Source organism: Xiphophorus hellerii, chromosome 8 (assembly GCF_003331165.1).
Source record: "Xiphophorus hellerii strain 12219 chromosome 8, Xiphophorus_hellerii-4.1, whole genome shotgun sequence".
In the NCBI taxonomy this organism is placed as follows: Eukaryota; Metazoa; Chordata; class Actinopteri; order Cyprinodontiformes; family Poeciliidae; genus Xiphophorus; species Xiphophorus hellerii.
In genome coordinates this window covers 1,474,241-1,494,259 of record NC_045679.1, presented here as the reverse complement: position 1 = coordinate 1,494,259, position 20,019 = coordinate 1,474,241, and the positions used below count along the sequence as shown (strand labels likewise).

The window sequence follows — 20,019 nt, the reverse complement described above, 5'->3', positions numbered from 1 at the left end:
CCGGACATCCACAGACTATCATTCTGACCATTTCTGCAAACGGACCATGGTTCTGACTGTAACCAAGATACCTTCAAAATAAAAGCATGAGAGGAGTAAAACGTGTTCATGACGCCGAGGCCGACGATTTCAGAGATTAAATAATAAATGAAGAAGAAATAAAATTTAAAAATGTTTCTGAGACTGAAGCTAATGGATGCGCTCACACACTCACACACACACACACACACCCCTACACACACACACAATGCATCTATTTATAAAGTTTTAATTGCATAACATGCTGTGCTCCAGTTCCAGCCTCCTGGCCCACAGGATGTCCGCTCCTACTGGACCTCGCCGCCATTGACTCGGGTTTGGCCCGGAACCAGAGGAGTTGGACCAGAACCGACACTCAGAAACATTAAAGATCCGTTTATAACTGATTATCTGTTTACTCATTTATTAATGAGGAAAAGCAGATAAAAATAAAAACGAAGACAAAATAAAAATCTTTTGGGTGAAGTTTCCTACAGCAGGGAAATTTGTTCTTTTTTTCAGAATTAGGAGTAAAAAATTCTCTTTTTAAAAGCAATTTTATGAAATTATTTCATGTAAACTGAGGGATTAGAGGCTGTTTTTTCTGTGGGTCTGAGTGGAGCTGACGACCCGATCGGGTCGGCTCCAGGATTCTCCTAATTAAATCCGTCTGAATATTCAAACGCTGCGTTAGCATCACAAAGCCGCCGCCGGCCGCCTCCACGCCGGGCCTTTTGTTTTTAGCCCGGGTTCTGCTGCCTCATTAAGCCGCGGGAGATTAAGTTAGAGAGCCGACAGCCGCTGCTCGGAGCCGAGGCCTCGGCCCTCCTCTTCCTCCTCCTCCTCTTCCTCCTCGCTCCACGCCGAGCCTCGCTGCTTCTCCCCCAGCTTCTCTCTTTTTAAAAAACCTGCCCCAGTTTTCCTCCTTGCGCCGCTTCCCCTGCCTTCCAACCACAACCTGCTTTTTATCCAAGACCCCCAAAAAATCAGAAAAGGTTTCAGGGACGAGGAGGAGCGGCGGGTTTTCTGGGTTTGTCCGTCTGCCAGCAGACAGCGGGCGTAAACAGGCGGAGGGGGCGAAACCTGAAAGCAGCTTGGCACCGGATCAACACCGACGGGCACGATGTGCCATCCAGCCGCCAAACAAAGCGCCGGAGCCACGCAGGCAGGGGCCCGCCGCATCGGGCCGCTCCGGCTCCGAAGCACAAAGACGGAGCGAGAAAGACGAGAAGAAACGAAGTCCGGATCGCTTCCAGAAGAGTTCACATCAGACTCAACATGTCAGCATTTTAAACAGATTAAAATGATTTAATTTGGTTTAAAAACATGAAAAACAATTTTAAAATATCTAAGTTTTGTTTTTTAAAAATGTATTTGAATTTTGAGAACAATTTTAAAAATAGTTTTAAAGTCTTTGGCCTCGTTTTTGTTATTTCCACCCTGCAGTGGACGGATGCTTCGCTGACAGGTGGGTGTGTAGGAAACCCCAGTGCACCTGTGACTTGAAGGCACCGTTCCCCCCACGTCTCTAAACGACTTCCTGGTGTTTTACAGGTGGGGGTCACCGGGAGACAGACGGGGTCACGGGAGGTCAGACGGATCATCGAACCTGCAGGACAATTTTCTCACGTCTGCTTCAAGAGCCGCGGGAAATATTTTCACTTCCCACAAATAAAAATAACTAAATTTAAATTAAACATGTTTTTTAAAAATGCAAACCAAATAATCAGGTTAAATGGTGTGGATTTAATTAATCTGGATGTGATTTGGGCCTATTTGGATGGTATGAACACACACACACACACACACACACACACATTTATATTTAAATAAAAGCATAAACTGAATGAAATGTTTCTCCTCATTAATCTTTCTTATTTTACATTAAATTTGTTATTTCTCCTCGTTAATTTCAGTTTGTTTTATATTATATTATTAAAGGTAAAACCCACAGAATGTAATAATCAACTTATTTATATTAAAACAGAAGAAAATAAGTTAAAATTTCAATCAAATCGTTTTTGACTCATTTTGTTTCGTTTTCCGCCCGTTTGAGAAAATTAGAAACGGAAAAACGAGCCTCGGACTAAAACATGGATGTTTTCCGTTTTCCTGTATTTTACCGCAAATGAATTTAAAACCATTTTAAAAAGTGAAACTGTGAAGGAGTGTGGCAGAGATTCTCCCAGCAGGTTTTTCCTCGTTATTCCCCGCTGCGTTTTTTCCCATGCAGGAGGAATTAAAGCGCACTCCTCCTCCTCCTCTTCCTCACCTTCACACCTCCTCTACCTCTCCCTCCCTCCTTCCCTCCTCCTCCTCCAACCTTCCAGGACGGGAAAACCAGGCGGGATGACAGGGATGAGGAAGCTTTCCTTACCGCTTTGCCGTTGTAGTAGTACATGAGGGAGCTGCCTGTCATCCCCGGGATGGTGTAGGCACAGTACATGGCTCCGGTCCTCCAGCGGGAAGCGCTTTTATCTCTATTTTTATTTTGATTTTCAAATCAATATTATAATAATTTCTTCCGGTTCTCTCGGGTCCCTGCAGTCAGTCAATCCCCCCTCCCCGGCTCGGTTCGGATCGTCCTCTCCAACCCGTGTCGCGTCTCGTTTCTTCTTCGTCTCCGTAATTGGGAACTTTTCGGGTTTGTTGTGATCTCAAAGTGTCGCCGCTCCGCTCGCGTGCTCCTCCTGCCTGCGCGCGGTCAATTCCTTCAGTTGCATTTTCCCATATGGCCGCGCCGAGGCACGCGGAATATGCAAAGTAGTTAGAGAGAGAGAGAGAGAGAGAGGGTGAAGCAGTCCCTCCTCTTCCTCCCCGCTCCTCTCACACGTGGAAAAAAGTCCGCGCACGCTCAGACGCTCGCGGACACTCTTTCAAGTTTCCACATTAAATCTGGAAGCCATCTTTCCTTCATCATCGTCCGTGTCTCGCGCCGAGCTGCAGTTTTGCCGCGTGCCTTTGAAGCGCGAGCTCACTTTTCTTTTTTTTTGTCAGCTGAACCGTAAAGCGCAGGGGCGGAGTTCGCGTCCCGGGGGCCCAGGGCGGGACAGAAGCAGGGGCCCCATACGGTGTTTTCACCTTGAACTGAATATTTCAATTTATGCTTTTTTTCTACAACGAACTAGATTTTTTCCTGATAATTATGAGAATAAAGTCATAATATTAGCATAATCTAGACACAAAGTTACCAGAAGAAAGACATGAAATTACAATAAAAACCTGTTTAATGAGAAAAAGCTTGGATTTAATCTGACATAACCAGCTCATTATTATGGAAAAATGATTTCCTGATACCAGAGTATAACTTCATAAGATGTTCAACATTCCTCACTTTGATTTTTATTTATTTTTGTTGAGGCGTTTCCTTAAAATTATTAATTCATATTTATAAAATCCCTTTAATTACTCATTTTTATAGAAAAGTATAAAGAATGGGACAAACATTATGCTGTTTTTCTTCCTTTGTCATCTCCATCCATCCGTTTTTATTAATATGTCTAACAGTTTTTACCAAATCCATTTACTGTAGAACGATCTGGATCTCCTTGGACTTCCCCAGAGTTCTGGGTCCCGTTCGGTCCAAATGGGTTTTTTTCTCCAGCAAAGAGAACCCGTCTCTATTTCCCGTCTGTCTCCAATATTTTGATCTCCTTTTAAAAATCACATCCAGATGTAGGAAAACCGTCTTACAGGAGCAGAAGGTTCTGGCCTACAGGGGGCGCCTGACTTGTTTATTTCTCTGGTAATAAAGCCGAGTAGCTGGGATTGTTCAGCTTGGCCTTTCATCCTCTCCTAAACTCGTTCAAACACGCGCTGAGAGGAGCTGCTCTCAGAATCACGTTTCACCCAGACGTGTCAGCTGGCGTCCTGGAATGAAAGGTAAACCATAAAATACCAGGATTACTCTGACTGACACGCAGGATTCACGCGGAACGTTCTGGATCTGACGCTTCATAGGAGACATGGAGGAAAATTATCCTGAAAATGTTCCTGAACTTTATGACGGATCTGGACTTTTGCTTCATGTCTTTATGGAAAAGCATACAAAGCTTGTTTCTATATTTCCACATGATGTTGGCGTTCTGATTCTGATGGCAGCTTCAGATTAAAAATAACAAACCAGCAGGTTCCTAAAGAACATGAGCCTACATCTCCCAGAATGCAATGCTTCATCAAGAGTTTCCTGCAGCAAAGCTGATCGGCAGAGAAACACGTCACAAACTTCTTCACAGCTTTGGTCTGAGAGCAAGAAAAGCACGTAAAAATAATAAAATATGACATCAATATTAGAGATTTATTATGCAACCAACCAATCGTCCATCCATCGTCTTGTGTACTTCCTCCCTCTATAGATCTTTGGCTCCGCCCACCAGGAAGTGTCTTCAGCTGCTGCAGGAGGAGCCATCTTGACCAAATACCACATGTGGATCCTCTGTTTGATTTGGAGGCAATTAATAGAGTCTGACCTGAGGTAACGATGTAGATCAGGTGGATCAGGTGGAGTCCAGGTGTAGACAAGGTGTGGATCAGGTGGAGATCAGGTGGAGTCCAGGTGTAGATCAGGTGGAGTCCAGGTGTGGATCAGGTGGAGTCCAGGTGTAGACAAGGTGTGGATCAGGTGGAGATCAGGTGGAGTCCAGGTGTGGATCAGGCGGAGTCCAGCGTAGGAGGGTGGGGCAGTGTGAGGCGGGTGGAGGCAGTCCTCCAGTAAACTGTGTTCAGTCTTTCATTTTGTCATCATTCATCGTTCAGTCCTCTCTCTCTCCCCTCATCCAGCCTGTCGCTCGCCCTCGCTGCCTCATCTTCTGTCAGCTCTAATTTGATTAAAACGCGAGCTGCAGGAAGGGAGGCAGGGCTGATGCACATCTAATAAGTGGACCATCTGTCTGCGGCGCTGGCTGGCTCCCAGCATTGTGGCCGACCCGGCTGCAGGGGAACCGGCACCGGGGGGGCGACCCGGCAACCAGGGATTCAACCCCAATGATGGAGGAGAAGAAAAGGAGGATGAGGTGATGAACACGGAGCGCCAAAACTTTCCTTGTTGTTTGATAACAAAACAAAAACATAAAAACCTCCTTCTGAGTTATTTTAACCAACAAGTTAAAACAATCTAAAGTCAGTTTTGCAGTGAAGAGAACACTTCTTCTACTGCGCTAATGGTGAAGCTACTTTTTAGCTTAGCGCTTTTGCTAACTTTGGAATTGATTAGCTTCCCCTAGATTAATTTTTCTAAATAAATTCTAAAGCTTAACTTACTTGGTTCTTCTGTAAACATTTAGTTGAATAAAGTTTGAATAATTTAAAAATATTATTTTGAAGTTGTTTCAACGTGGTGGCAACACTTCCACCAACGCTAAGCTAATATTCCACTAACAGTGTAGCTAATGTTTCGCTAATTGTACATTCTAAAGCGCTAATTTAATTTGAATAAAGTTCAACATCTGTGTTGATGTTTTTATTATCGACTGTTAAGGATTCTTCAAGTAGTTAAGCATTGCTTTTATTTTGAAGTTTTTTTACGCAGTAGTTTCATTTCCTCTGGAAAATGTTAAGTATACAACAAACGAATGAATGAGGTATGCAGCAGAAAACATTTAAATAACTGTAGATGAATGGTGAGTGTCAGCCTGGTTCAATTTAATGTCATAGCTTTAGCTTTTGCTAGTCTAACAAAATAACATTAATGTAACACTTTGGGGTTAGTGCAGCTAACAGTTTAGTTAGCCTCGCCCAGAGCTCCAAGTTTTGCACATTTTGTTTTGTGTTTTCAGAGCCGCTGTGACACAGACTGCTACAGGAAAGCTCTCTGACACCAACCGTTAAAAACGGCTCTGATGCTCCTCAGTTTCACACAGAGTCGCTTTGTTTGTGGACGAATTTCTGGTCTCTGATGAAACGTGATTCTGGCCCCTCCCCGGCTGACTAGCAAAGGTTGCCATAGCAACCAGTGACTCAGCACTTTCCCAATTTGTTTCCCAGTCGCTGCTTCCTTTCTTCTTTTTAGTTAAAATTTGCAGAATTGGCTGATTGTTTTTTTTTTTTTAAATGTTTTTCACAGTTTTATGATTTTTGAGAAAAATTTAATTTTAACTTTTTTTAATGATTTGTTTTAGTTGTGTGTCAAAACTTTTTGATTTGATTCATTGAATCAAATGAATCGTTTCTGTCTCATTTGTTGATTGTTTTATCAGTGGTTCTCAACATGGGGGTCAGGATCCATCAGAGGGTCGCGAGACACCGAAAGTTCAGAACCGCCTGTACGGAGGTCAAAAATAGTAAAAAAGCTAAATGAATAATTAAAATAAGTAAATGTCAACATATTAAGCATTTAAATATCCTATCAAATAGTTAAATACATTTTGAATGATGAAATTAAATAAAACCATGTAAATTCAAAACAAACTATAAAATTGGATGAATAAAATGTATAGAAACAGAGTGAAATAATAATAATAATGTCTTTTATCGGTGTATAATTTCATATTTTTAAGCAAGTTGTCTTATATAAATTAAACCAATGTTTCGTCCATTTTGTTGAAATAATTCACTTCCTCTGATCCTGGCAGCGTTCTGCTCCCGTAAACGAGTTTTTCCTGCTGAGTTTTAAGGATATCTGGGTTTCCTTCAGTGATATTATTTGTTTTATCTCAGTTCTGCCTGGGATGAGTAATGGCTGGACAGTGGAGTTCACGTTGTTTCCAGCAGTTCAGCACGTTGGTGTCTGTTCATCACTGTCGGTCCGGTGAGCGCGCAGCGGCATCAACACCTGGAGCCGAGTGCTGATGTTGGCACCATTAAATTATGGGACACCAGTCACACTCATCCTCCTCCACGCCTTCATCCTGCTCTTCTCCCAGTAAGCCTTCGTCCTCCTTCGTCTTCCTCGTAACTTAATCTCCCACCTGATCCCTTTGTTGCACTTCGTCCTACTTCGCCTTCATCTTGAACTTTCCATTCATTTTCTGCCTTTAAACTCCGTTTCCCCTCCAGTTTTCCTTCCTTCCTCTCCGTCTTTATCTCCTCTGTCACTCTTCCCCCCCCTCCGTCTTTGCTTCTGAGATGACAGTTAATCCCTGGTTGAATTATAATCTCACATTTCATCCTGATTTCACGCCGACAGGATTTTCCTTCAAATCACTACGCCCAGTTGTCAATCTTCTCTTCTCCCGCTGTCGGCTCCTTTGTGTTCCTGCGAGTCATTCTCCCCCCGCGCCCGACGTCTCTGTTAGTCTTTCGTGTCGTTTGACTTACGATGTTCTTTATTCCCCTCGACTTCTGTCACGTCAACCGGCTTCACAAAGCATGATCAGACGGACTAAAGAGGCAGAGTTTGACAATAGAAACCCAATCCGTGGTGAGAAACTCGACGACCGATGGTTCTTCTTCTTCGTCTGAACATTTCTCTGGACTATCAAAGCTCATATTTGTCTGGGAAAGTGGTGCAGAAGGTCCTAAAACCAGAACTCACTGGACTGACCATCAGTGATAACCACTGGGAAGTCCCGGGAACCCAGTGAGGATCTAAGGAGAACTGTAGATTTACACAACCTGGGAAAGTCTTGGAGCCATTTCTAAATATGTTAATATCCCAAGATCAACCCTTCAGACAGTTTTATAAAACTTATGCCGATCAGTCACCAGATAAAAGACCCAAACGGTCAACCTGATGCCAATTCTTGACCCGATGTTCCCTTTCAGGCAATCTTAAGGACAAAACAACGGCCATGATGCACCAGAAACCTCATTGGACGTTGGAGACGTCTTTGGTCGTGTCTTCCTCCTGTTCTGGCGCTCAGATCACACAATACGACGGAGATCTTTACTGTCATGTGTCTCTGGTTTTAAATAATGGCTGGATGGTGGTGCAGAATAGAATAGAATAGACTTTACTGTTTATTTGGTTGGTTGAGAGGATGGTTGGTTGGATGATTGGTTGGATGATTGGTTTTTGGTTGGTGTAATTGAAGATAAACAAAAGGTTAAATTAACGGATGGATGGATTCTGACAGAATTTTTGGTCCTAAAACAAAATAAAACTTCTTATATGAATTCAATATCAGTTAAAATCTGTTGAAAGTTGTTTGAATTTAGTTTAAATTCATCAGGAAACGGGTCAAAAGCTAACGGTTCTACTGGTTAGTTAACGGTGAACGAACCAAACTGGTGGTTCCTGGTATGAACACTGAGTTCACACCAGGACAGAACATTTATCTGGATTAAACCAACACAGGAAGATGAGAAAACGTCCAACCATAAAAGGAGCAGGCTGAGGTCTGTCCTGACTGCGTTCTGCCCCGACGTTACGCCGTGGTTCAGCGGATCGCCTGCTACGTCCAGTACAGTACTGACCCGAACCGTGAGGAGGAAATCCCCGGTGGCTTTTCATGCTGCAGCATAAGTGATAATAAACAGGGATCAGGTGTAGCAGCACCTGGTTCTGCGACACGGTTCCCATTACATAAACGTGACAGCCAACGCTCCCAATGAATCACTGCTGAGTGCAACTAAGCAGAAAAACAAGAAAGGAAGCGAATCTGCACAGTTTATCTTCTCTGATTGCACACAGTAAGGATATTTTTGATACCGATGAAGGTTTGGAACAAACAGGGACTTCTGGACCCGGCGGTGCAACGTTTCACTGACTCTGGATTCAAAGCATTGCTTTTTCATTATCTTGACCTTTTCAGGTAAAACAGAAATAAAATTACTTTCAAAATTTACTTTAAAACTGGGCTGGATGGATTGGATCCATGTGTAAAAATCTAAGAAATTAATAAAACTAGACGGACATTTTTGGCAGCCAGAGTTCCTTATTTCAGTTTTTATATCCGACATCTGCATTTTAATCTGAACTTTACTTTATATGGAGCAAAATGCCAACAAAAATCACTGAAATGTTACTTTTTATGACACGTTTATTCGTCCTGAGTGGCTGAGCAGGACACAGAGCCACGGATCAGGTTTTATATCGATTATATGGCAGGAAATATCAGGGCGCAAAAATCACCACAAAATTTAAAAAACCACCACAAAAAAGTTTAATTTCTGTTGATTTGCATGTTCAGTCAATGCCTAATGATGCTAACGTTGGTATTTAATTAACGTCTTGTCATTCTGCACTAAATCAAATCTTATCTCAGAGTTTTTAATGATTATTAGCTATATTTAACCTTCTTTAATGCAAAATAATGTATTTATTTTAGTGGGGAACACTTCTGCTAATCCTCTACTGTGGTGAGTTAATTTTTCATTTAGATTAAAATTCACATTTTTTTTCTGGAGAAAATCGAAAGCACTAATTTACTTTATTTGTAAAAATAATTTTACATTTTTTCAGCTGAAAAAGGTTTGTCATATCCTTCCAGAATGTTATTGTATATGAGAGATTCTTGACTTATGAATAACTTATTCTACTTTTTGAAACTAAAAAGAGAATTTTAAAAACTTTCTCTGCATTTTAACCACAAAAAAACTAAATAAAAAACATGTTTCTAAATTTCACAGATTAGATTTTAGCCTTTTTGTCTTTTTAGTGCATTTGTTTGGGTCATTTGTATAAAATATGTGAATGAAGAGGAAAAAAGACCTTATGTTCAAATAAAATTAACTCTTGACTCTCAGTGAGTTTAATCAACTGGATAAGGAGAAAATTTGAGACAAAAATGAATAAATTCAGTAAAATTTGTACTTTTCTTCAAGACACACTGTAGTAAATCTGCTAATAACAGTTTTCCACTGAACTCCATCAGCCCTGACTTAATTTTTTTTTTTTTTTTTTTACAGTTAATAAACTGTTTAAAGACCTCAAGTCAATTATTTACTTTAAAGAAAAAAGTCTTGATTTTCTGGTGTAATCAGAAATCTGACATGGCCTCGATTCTGACGGAGGAAATCAGACGCTAATTTTTCAGACTGACAGCGATGGGGTGACAGAGATCACTGCGAGTGTTTGGAGAGGTTTTGTTCGAGTGTTTCTCATGCGAGTGTCAGGAGAAGGTGTGTCTGTGTGTTTTTGTGTGTCTGGCATCCATCAGAACCGCAGCTTGCCAAAAAAATAATAAAAAACCCGGTAAGCACAGTGCAGGCATAGAGGAGAGGAGCGCTGCTGCACGCTAATTATGTATGCGTGATTTAATCTGCAACTCAATAATATGCAAATATATTCATATGTTAGTTTCTTAATTAAAAATGCAAAGCAGCCCTTATGGTGATTTTTCTGTGATTTTCTGTTCAACCTAACAAACGGAACATTTCGAGAAAGGAAACAAATTGGAGGGAAACTCTTGGCGGGGGGTTAGCAAAAAGTTTAAAAGTGCAAAAAAAAAAACTTGGAGTGTGAGAGAAGAAGAGGAGGAGGTGTTACTGCTTGGTATGAAAGCAAACTTTGTTTTTGTCTGAAGTCACTGTAACGTCACCACTGCTTGGTGAATTACACTTTAAGGCTTTAATTTCAACAGCTAGCCTTTGATAATGTCCACTTTAAATCATGACCACTTAAATTATAAAACATTTAAATGATGTTTAAGGTGACGGCGGCTACGTTCAGCAGATCTTGATGGTCTGTGTTCTAGCTAGCTAAAATGCAGAGTAGTAAGCTAACTGCTATTAATGTAAACAATTAGTTAGCTAGCTTTAACTTGTTAGCCAGACAGCTAAAACTCAGTGCAGCGTGCTAACTTCTATTAATCTCAACAATTAGCTAATTAGCTTTCAATGCTTACCCTTGTAGCTAATACGTAGTGCAGTAGGCTAACTGCTATTGATGTCAACAATTAGCTACCTAGCTAGCTTTTAGGTGTTAGTCTGCTAGCTACAAGTTAGTTCAGCAAGCTAACTGCTATTAACCTCAAAATAATACAATACAGGAAAAACAATCAGGAACATGAAGTAAATTTTCTATGTTTATAAACTAAGATTATTTTATCTTAGTTTATAAATATAGAAAAACTCTTTTGTTGTTTTAAACAGCCAGCCGAGTAAATAATTAAGGTCCAATTCCAGCACAACATTGGTTTGAAAACAGTTTTCATAAAGCATAATGGCCTTTTTGTTGATCTTTCTTGAGATTATAACAATACTACAGGTAAAATAATGATTTATGAAAACATGTTAACAGTAACCCGGTGAGACAAAATCTGAATTATCCCTTTAACTAAATCTTCTTGCTCATAAAACATCCTAGATATAAATCAAAACCTATTTTTACTCTAAATTCACAACGTCATTTAAACATCCAACTATCCACATAACACAGTTTTAGGAAAGGGTCAGTTATGAATCCATATATCCTTCCAGTTTCAATTATCCATGATTATATCATAACTTTGGCTTTTCATCTGTTGAATAAAGGAAAAACAACACTTCCCTCTGAGGAAGTGGAACTTGGCAGCAGTGGGTACAATAAAGTTTTAACAGGAGGAAAAGTCAGTCTGCCAAGCCCAGACTTTTCATCTGGTTTTAAATATAGTTAAACATATCAGCTGTAAAGTTTGTGGAAGTGTGTTACCATGTTCTTGCTCAACTAAAGATATTTTATTTAGCTTAAGCCATCCTTTGAAGTTCAGCTCAGTGGATGCTAACAGCCTACCATACAAAGGTAAAAAATATCCTGGTTCTTGTCTTTAGCCAAACAGAGGACTTTGACTTTTCCCTGTATTATTTGTGGAAAGAGTTGTGGTCATTTGGCTAGAGCGTCACCTCATTGCCTGAAGGAAAAAGGAACCACAGCCAAACTGACATGTAGCGCCAAGAAGAAGAAGGACATGAATCAGCCTTTGTTCATGAACCAGCTAATAGCCTATCCATCCATCCATCCATCCATCAATCTATCTCCTCCAACCCAAGATGGGGTCACAGAAGCAACAGATCCAAGAGGGAAAGCCATTCCTCCCTCTCCCTAGCAACACTCTCCAGCTCATTATTGGGGATACCAAATATATTCAGACCAAGAAGGAGGGATAGTCTCTGCAATGGCTCCTTGTTTTGTCCTGAAGTCTCCTCAGATTGGGATGAGCCCTAAAAACCTCCAAACCAAGGTGCCAACAAGGAACGATGATCCTCCATGTGGATGATGGGGTTCCTCACCTCAAGGTTGAGTCCAGTCACTCAACAAAGGTGACTGGACTCAACAGTCATGATATACAAGTGGCTCATTTCAGCCATTTGTATTGGTTTTCTTCTGCTATGTCCGAGAAATATTATTCAGAAATTGCTGTATAGTGGATTTATGAGGACTTCCTAAAACTTTGTTTCTTGTGAAGTATGAAAATCTCATGGCCAGAAAGAACCTTGCCTCTTAAAGACGCCAATAGATCAAGATCTGCAGAGGACAAAGACGAGACCTTGAGGGTTTCAAACCGGGCACCTTCCTCTCTGATACTAGACCTTGAGATCCTGCCAGGAACTCCACAAACAGGATTGGAGACAAGAGGCAGAGTACTCAATGCTTACTTTGGTTACACAAGAACCAGATAGACCATCAAAAATACCCAGGTACCACACACTACTGCAGCAGCACCTATAGCACTCCTCAAGGTACATAGTTAGAGTCAAAGATCTTCTAAAAGTCAATCTGCTCCTCCAGGAGCTGAGTTTTCATTGGGGCGTCCTTTCCAACCCCCAGGATTACTAATTCACAGGGAGGATGAGAAGAGTGAACCCTCGATAGTAAGAACACACCCTCTGGTTCCCCTGTTCTTACCACTGGGAGCACCAACCGGATCTACCGCTCCACTAATGTTCCAGACAAGAGACAATAAACCACAACAATCTACAACACCTATGGGCAGATCTCATTCACCCTGGGCGCCATGAGGTGAAGGATTCACCTTCCCCCAAGTCTTAAGACTCTCCCGACAGCACAGTGAGGAAATCCTTAAACTCTGCCATCCACCACCTTAGTCCAGGTACCAATATCCTTAGTCCAGGCAAGCACAGCACAGCATGCTTTATTTTCCAAAGGACCTTCTCTGATTTCAACTACTGACTTTTCTGTCAGAAACTCTTGAACTCACCTTGTGATGGAATGGACGTCGCCAATCCATTTCATTGGTGTTCTCATTGGTGCTGGTATTCATTGGTGAATACCAGCACCAATGACTGCTGAAGACACCGACCCTACAGGGACCGAGGGTGTTAGCCAATGGACAGATTTGTAACTGTTCCCTTTTACAGCCTGCAGGAAAGTTTAAGGTGCATCCCAACCAGCTCAGTCCGCTTTAACCCGACTTGAGTCCGTTTGTCTAGAAAGTCTGGTTCGTTTGGTGAGGTGTGAGGTCACTTCACTAATCTGGAAATGAACTGGTTCGGTTCAAATCTATATGTGAAACGGAACAGAGACCGCTGCAAAAGCAGAAAGTGGACTACCGTGCAGGGCATTCTTGGTAAATATAACAAACACTAGTGTTAGCCTAGCGTTAGCCTAGCGCTAGCCTAGCGCTAGAGAAAATAAAAATCCTCCTACGGCTAAAATCTGACGCCTCCATTTTGTTTCCATCTGGTGCAGAAGGAAGTTGCCTCGGTGTCTTCAGAGGTTTTTGTGTCGTTTCCTTCAGTGGTTCTTGGTGCAGCGCCCCCACAGGCCAGGAGGGGAACAGGTTGGTTTGACTCAGAGAACCACAGCAGCTGCAGGTGGAGCAGATGGTGAAGTTTCGGTCCCAATTGAACCAAATCTACTGGACTATCAGTTTTTTGTCAGAAACTCCTATAAAACACTAAGCAGCAGAAACAAAGTCATATTTCACCCTAATGTGGTTCAAATGACAAGAAAAGCTTGAAAAATTAAGTTAATGTAACTTTTTATTCCCATGAAGACGCTAAAAATAAATCAAAAATACCCAAAAACCCGACAAGTTCGGCATTTTGGTGCAGCTGAGGACGACAACTGAGAACTTTCCAACAAAACATCAACGGCTTGAAGCAGTTTTTTATGCCATTGATTCCTGCATGGAGTGTGTGCGCGTCAGTAAAATGTGTGTCTGACAACATGTGATTTCCATCACAGCCTTGGAGCGAATCAGAGCGCCGCTCAAAGCCGCCTGTTGGCTGCGGCCAAATAGTTCGGCTCAGGAATGCATCCGGGAGCGTTCACATCTGCAGCAGGAACTGACAATGTGTGTGCAACAGAGGTCCTTATAAACCCGACTGTCCTCACAAGGACAAGAAGGCAGCAAGAATAACTGAGGTCATTTCATTGGGAAAAGGCGTGTAAGGCGATGTAAGGTATAAACTGTAATCGTTTTTTATTATTTAGCAGTTAAGATCAGGTGTTGGGATCAAGAACTGACAGGAAAATGTGGTGATTAGGAAGGATTGCTATACTTAAAACATGTTAAAACATGTTACAGGAACATAATTGGAGTGACTAATGATAATAAAACACAGACATATTCAATTAAAAACATAAATACATCATTTGGTTAGAGCTGTTGATCCATACAAAGCAATGGTGTCTCCAACTTAGAGCCAAAGAAATAATTAAAGCTAATCCTACAAGAACAGCCAAGGTCTCTTTGGGATTTTGTTTATTAGTCAACATGTTGATAAAATGTTATTTTTATTTATTTTAGCAGGATGAAGATGAATGAATGTTTTTATTTTTTCTTAATGGTGATTTACAACACAATAATAACTAATTTTTTATGTGTACAATTCATGATTAGTAAATTTTGAGTGTTGAATCTTCATCTAGGATTCTTGTTAGCTTAGCAGTTTAATGCTAAGGTAACATGGCGTTAGCTTAGCATCACCTAATGTGTGGCACCAAACACACAACAACCAGACATCTAAATTAGAGATGAACTAATACCTGAAAAACAAACTAAAATGTCATTAGGAGGTTTTTCTGTTCACCAAACTCAACAGTTTCAACGATTTTCAGACAAAATACAATCTATTTAATATTCACAGGCTGAAAGTAAATCCAGACTAGCTTGGGTCTTTCTGCAAACACAAAGAACGGCATGAGCTATGCTATGCTAACTGCAGTTTCAAATCGTTTTACTGAACAAAGTGCAAAAGTTAATCGTCACTTGTTAGTCCAACACAACATTTTAGGGGTAAAATATAACATAATTCTTTGCTAAGCTAACAGAGGACACTCAGGCTTAGCTAACATGGTAAAAAAGTTAGCCTAGAATTAGCAAAGCTAGCATAATATATCCAAACCACAGAGTTACCACAGCACTCAGATTGTACAGATAAATTTCTAACTTATCTGTAGATATTATGTAACATAATTTGGAACAGAAATAACTGTTGTTTGAAATAGTTTCAGCTAACATAGCACAAAAGCTAACAAGACGTAACCAGAACAAAATGTTAAAATTTAGCACCATTCGGGTCAAAGCTAGCTGCAGTTTGATACATTTTTGGTAACAAGCTGTAACCATGACTACCATTACAGCATCAGACCAACACAACATTTTAGAGAGAACATTACATAACTTTGCTAAGCTAACAAACAGCTCAGATTCAGCTAGCATGGCCCAAAATTTAGCCTAACATTAGCAAAGCTAACACGATATAGCCAAAGATGAAAGCCATAAGTCAGAATTAGAGCTAGAAAACAAAACTATGACATAATAAAGCAAATTTAGCAGAAACTACATAAAATTGGAGCATAGATGTCTGTAATTACAAAATAAATTAATATACAGAATATAACTAAAGCAATATAAAATGAATTTATGTCCAGTTTTGTGCTAAAAACAACTTTTATGAAAAGAGCCTCTGCAGAGAGAGCACACATACACAAATTATTCACTCCAACACACACAAACGGATGCCTTGTAATTCAATTAGCCAGCTTCCCATCTGACACAAAATGGCGGCTGTGGCGTAGCAGTGTGGGACATTTTGGGGATGAAGCCAAGAAAACTGCTGAGCGCCTAACACGAGCGAACGACACGTCAATCTACGGAAACGTTTCCGACATTTCTCCATTATTTCTGCTGCTTCCTTCACGTGTTAAATGACCAACATGAATTTATACGTTTAGATGAATTTCAGGAGCTTTTTTATGAGAAATGATTCAGTGAAGCATCCAGAAAACAGAGCAGAAAACACAGCTGTCCGGCTGTGTGTGTGTGTGTGTGAGAAGCATGAGGTCATTCCTGGCTGAACTCTCTTTGGGGCTCTTCTGTATAAACATTAACGCGGCCGCAGCTTTCACACCAAATCCAAGTTTGTCTGAAATCAGAAATCTGCTGAAAAACATTTGATTTAAAAGCTAAAGCTGCAAAGAAATCAGCAGCAGCAGAAACCAGAGGACCTAATTCACACGTATGAGAAGTAGAGTCAATAATTAATGCTAAATATGTGCAGTAATGTTTATTCTGTAGGGAACAGTTTTTGTGCTGTCTGCAGGCGGGTCCGCTCCTCTTTTCTCATGCCATCCCGTGCCAAGGCCGGCTGCGGCGCTGCTAATTTCAGCTGCATGCTAACACACAAACATGCGTCATTTCAGCACCACTTCACTCTGGAGGAGCCGAGGTCATTCTGCAGCGGACGGAGCAGTTCAGAGAGAAATCTGGTGCTTTTTTATTTATTTCAATATTTAAACTGGAATTTAGATTTCATTAGAAAAGGAGTCAAAATTAAAAAAATTTATTTGTCATGTTTTAAGTCAAAATTATTCATTCTAATGTTGTAATATGTCTGTTTTGATTGTTATAGTCACTAATATACATGATATTTTTGATCCCTTTAACTTGTCAAAATGACCAGCTTGCAGTTTTTAATTATAAGATTTTAATCAGAATTTTGAATTGTTTTTGTTTTTAAGTCATTTATAAAAATAAATAATTTTAAAAGTTAGTATTTCAGTTGGGATTTAATTTTAATAATTTATTCATAATTAACTGTATGGATTTTTACTTTTATATTGTAATAATTCTTTTATTATTAAATTATTTTATTATTAATATTTTAATTAGAGAATTAAATCAAATAATTAGTTTAAATTTGAATTTGAGGAATTTATCCTAAATTAATTGTAAGCATTTTACTTCTATATTGGAATTATTTTTAATAAATAAAATATTAAAGTAAATATTTTATTTAATAATTTACTAAATGATTATAAAATGGTTATAATTTAATTTTAACAATTAATTCAGAATAAATTGTATGTATTTTTACTTTTAGATTGCAATTATTATTTTATTAAATCAAATTAAATTACTGTCTTACATTATTTTACTAAAATCATGTTATATTTTTGTCTATTAGCATTTTTCCTGCCAAACTCATATTTTAATAAATGTAACTGTGGTTTATTTTAAAGTGTTTCTTTCTGCAGCAGCATCAAACTGAACTGGAATCGTTCAGACCAACGGGCAGAAATAACAGGATGCCAGATGATTCAGGCAACAATAAGCTGCTCTAAATTCCTCTTCCTGTTTCTGCACAACAATCCGGCGCGCAGTGGAAGAACGGACCTCAGATCCAACCGGCTCCGCTGGGAGTCAGGAGGAAAACCCAAACTGCAGCTCAGACTGGAAACGTCTCTTCAGACTCAGCTGCTGTCCCAGGGGCGGCCTGCGGGGGGCAGTGTGGCTCACCGAACCGCAGCTCTGCCCCCGGTCCTGATCCGCCCACGGCCCACCGGGGACCGCCGGCTCTCCTACTGCGCCTTCTGCAAGACCCGGCTTAATTTAATTAACGCTGTCAACTTTAAACAAAACCACATCTGAGGCGCGGAGGGAGGGGGCGCCGGCGAGGCAGGAAGTAGCCGCTCAGAGACGGGCGGCGGCGGATCGCCGAGGACGGCCGCTCTGGGTCAGACGGAAACGTTTCCTCCAGAACAGAAAGGAAACAAAAACAAAAAGATTACAGAGTCCACAGTACATAACCTGCTGAAATTAAAACGCTTATTTATTTTGGTACAAAAACAAACAAAAAATTTACTTAAGAACTATTGTTGTAGAGGTGTTCAAAATGAGGCGCACGGGCCATTTGTGACCCTCAGAGTGATTTTGTTTGGCCCCCAAATGCAACTCAAGTAAACTTTTAATTTTTAACCACTTAACCTGGATTAAAGTAATAACTTTAACATCAGAAAAATGATTTTACTTGCAATAGAAAACATTAATTACATCACAAAGATTTTTATAACCAAGCTTTTAGAACAAGCAGAGACTTTTACTGAAACACCGACTTTGCTCCTCCCAATTTAACTCATTAAACTAATAAATAATAAACATAGTAAGTGTTTTAATAGAAAGTGACTCAAATCTTTTTCTTATAAACAGAATAAATTTGTTCAGTGAAGCTTGAAAGATTGTGGAAACTAAATAAAATTTATTCTAATACAGAAAATCATACAAAAATCAAGTTTAACTATTTGATTTTTATTTTAATATTTCATTGTTATTATTATTTCACATTTATTTGGCCTCTAAGTACTTCTGATTTGTTGATTTTGTATTAAATGACAAAAAGTTGAATTTTGTAAAATAAGTAAAAAATAGGATAAGAAAACAAATCAGACAAAAAGCATGTGAGTCTTTTTAAAATGTAATTTAATTTATTTTCCTGATTTTGGACGTAATGTGGAGGAGGAATTTAATTTCTCAGTTATTCATGTGGATTTTATTTTTTGTTCTTTGTGTTTCTGATTAAAAATCAACAAAAAAATATTAATGGAATTTTATGAATTATGTTTCTGTGCATGAATGTCATATTTATATAAAAACCTGCAGTGATTTGACATTATTACTGCAACAAATGAATAAAATGAAGCTGCAATTGGAGGCCACCTGATGCCGTTAATCAGTTGATCTGTTTTCTCTGTAATGGCTTCATTTTTACGGTTCATTTTCTCTGATATATTTATCTGGATTTCCTCCATCGTTCAGACGACATTAGCAAAGCTCAGAGGAAGAGCTGCAGACTTTATCAGCGCGGACAACAAATTAACCAAAACAATGATATCTAAAGGAAAAAAAACAAAACAAAGAAACTCTGCAACCTGCTAATGTTAGCAACTGATGCCTAATTTTCTTTTGATTACAAAGACGTCCCACGCTCTCCTCTCAAGTGACGTTTAATTGTTTCTCAAAGTAAATCATCAGCTCAGCAAACTAAATTTGAGAAACAACAATAACAAACTTGCAGCGCAGGGAGACAGGGAGAAAAAGAGAGACAGAAATGAATTAATTAAAGGAAAAAGAGCCATTTTGTCTGCGGTTGATGTGAAACAGAGATGAGAGAAAACAGACAAGAGTTTTCCCCTTAAATGGAGCATATGGGAGGGCAACACAACAATGAGGAAAACAACTTAAATAACACTTGTGTGTAATCATGCAAATGGAAAAGATGTGCAGAGAAAATGTCTGTTTCTATTCTCTTAATGCGCCTGAATAACAGAGGGGGAGGGTTTCAGCACAAAGGAAACGTTACCTAACCCATAAAACAATAAAAACACGAGGCTGTAAAGTTCTGCAGCCTTCAGGATGTCAAATATCACAGAGAAACCTAAAAATCAGACGACTATTATACTCCTGTCTACAGATAAATCTGGTTCAAACCCATCAAATCTTCAACAAATACCTACAAGCCAAATATAATCGTCCAAAATACGACTAAAGCTAAAAATTTAGATGAAGAAATCAACAAAATATATGTCAATTTTTCTCATCTTAACTAGAAAATAGAGGAACGGCGCTGAAGAGTCACTAAAAACATGAGGAAGAGGCTAAAAGGAAACAGAGTTGGACCTAAAACACAACAAACAACTTAAATCATCATTTAATCAGAATATACAGAATATAATATAACATTTAATTTACTTCAACTCCAACAACTGCTAACAGTTAGCACAGGTGATGCTAACAGTGAGCGTACTCTGTTGCTAACGGTAACTCTACCAGATCACTACCTGCAAGTATACAATACACAACACAGGTCATAACGTTTGTAGCTAACAGTTAGCATATTTATTAGCTAATGGCAACATATTAGATTGCTAACAGGGAGATGCTATTACGGCTATCAATT

The 20,019-nt window shown here is 39.6% G+C and overlaps 1 protein-coding gene and 2 long non-coding RNA genes across 11 annotated transcripts in view; 2 read left to right on the top strand and 1 right to left on the bottom strand.

Annotated features, from left to right (window-relative positions):
- Positions 1-20,019, bottom strand: part of tcf4 (transcription factor 4) — a 176,419-nt gene that overhangs the window by 56,757 nt on the left and 99,643 nt on the right. The window contains exon 1 of one of the 9 annotated variants that reach the window (XM_032570808.1): positions 2,396-2,737. The exons of 7 other annotated variants lie outside the window; for them this stretch is intronic. In XM_032570808.1, coding sequence (XP_032426699.1) covers positions 2,396-2,464 — 69 coding nt within the window. In that variant the 5' untranslated portion in view covers positions 2,465-2,737. Of the gene's footprint in view, positions 1-2,395; positions 2,738-20,019 lie in introns of those variants that run through there. One more of the 9 variants, XM_032570809.1, reaches the window with a different exon arrangement.
- Positions 1,343-1,724, top strand: LOC116724987 (uncharacterized). The gene is made up of 2 exons (XR_004340303.1): positions 1,343-1,486; positions 1,573-1,724. It is a non-coding gene; the product is annotated as an uncharacterized LOC116724987 (long non-coding RNA).
- Positions 13,584-18,041, top strand: LOC116724988 (uncharacterized). Its single transcript, XR_004340304.1, has 2 exons — positions 13,584-16,552; positions 17,306-18,041. It is a non-coding gene; the product is annotated as an uncharacterized LOC116724988 (long non-coding RNA).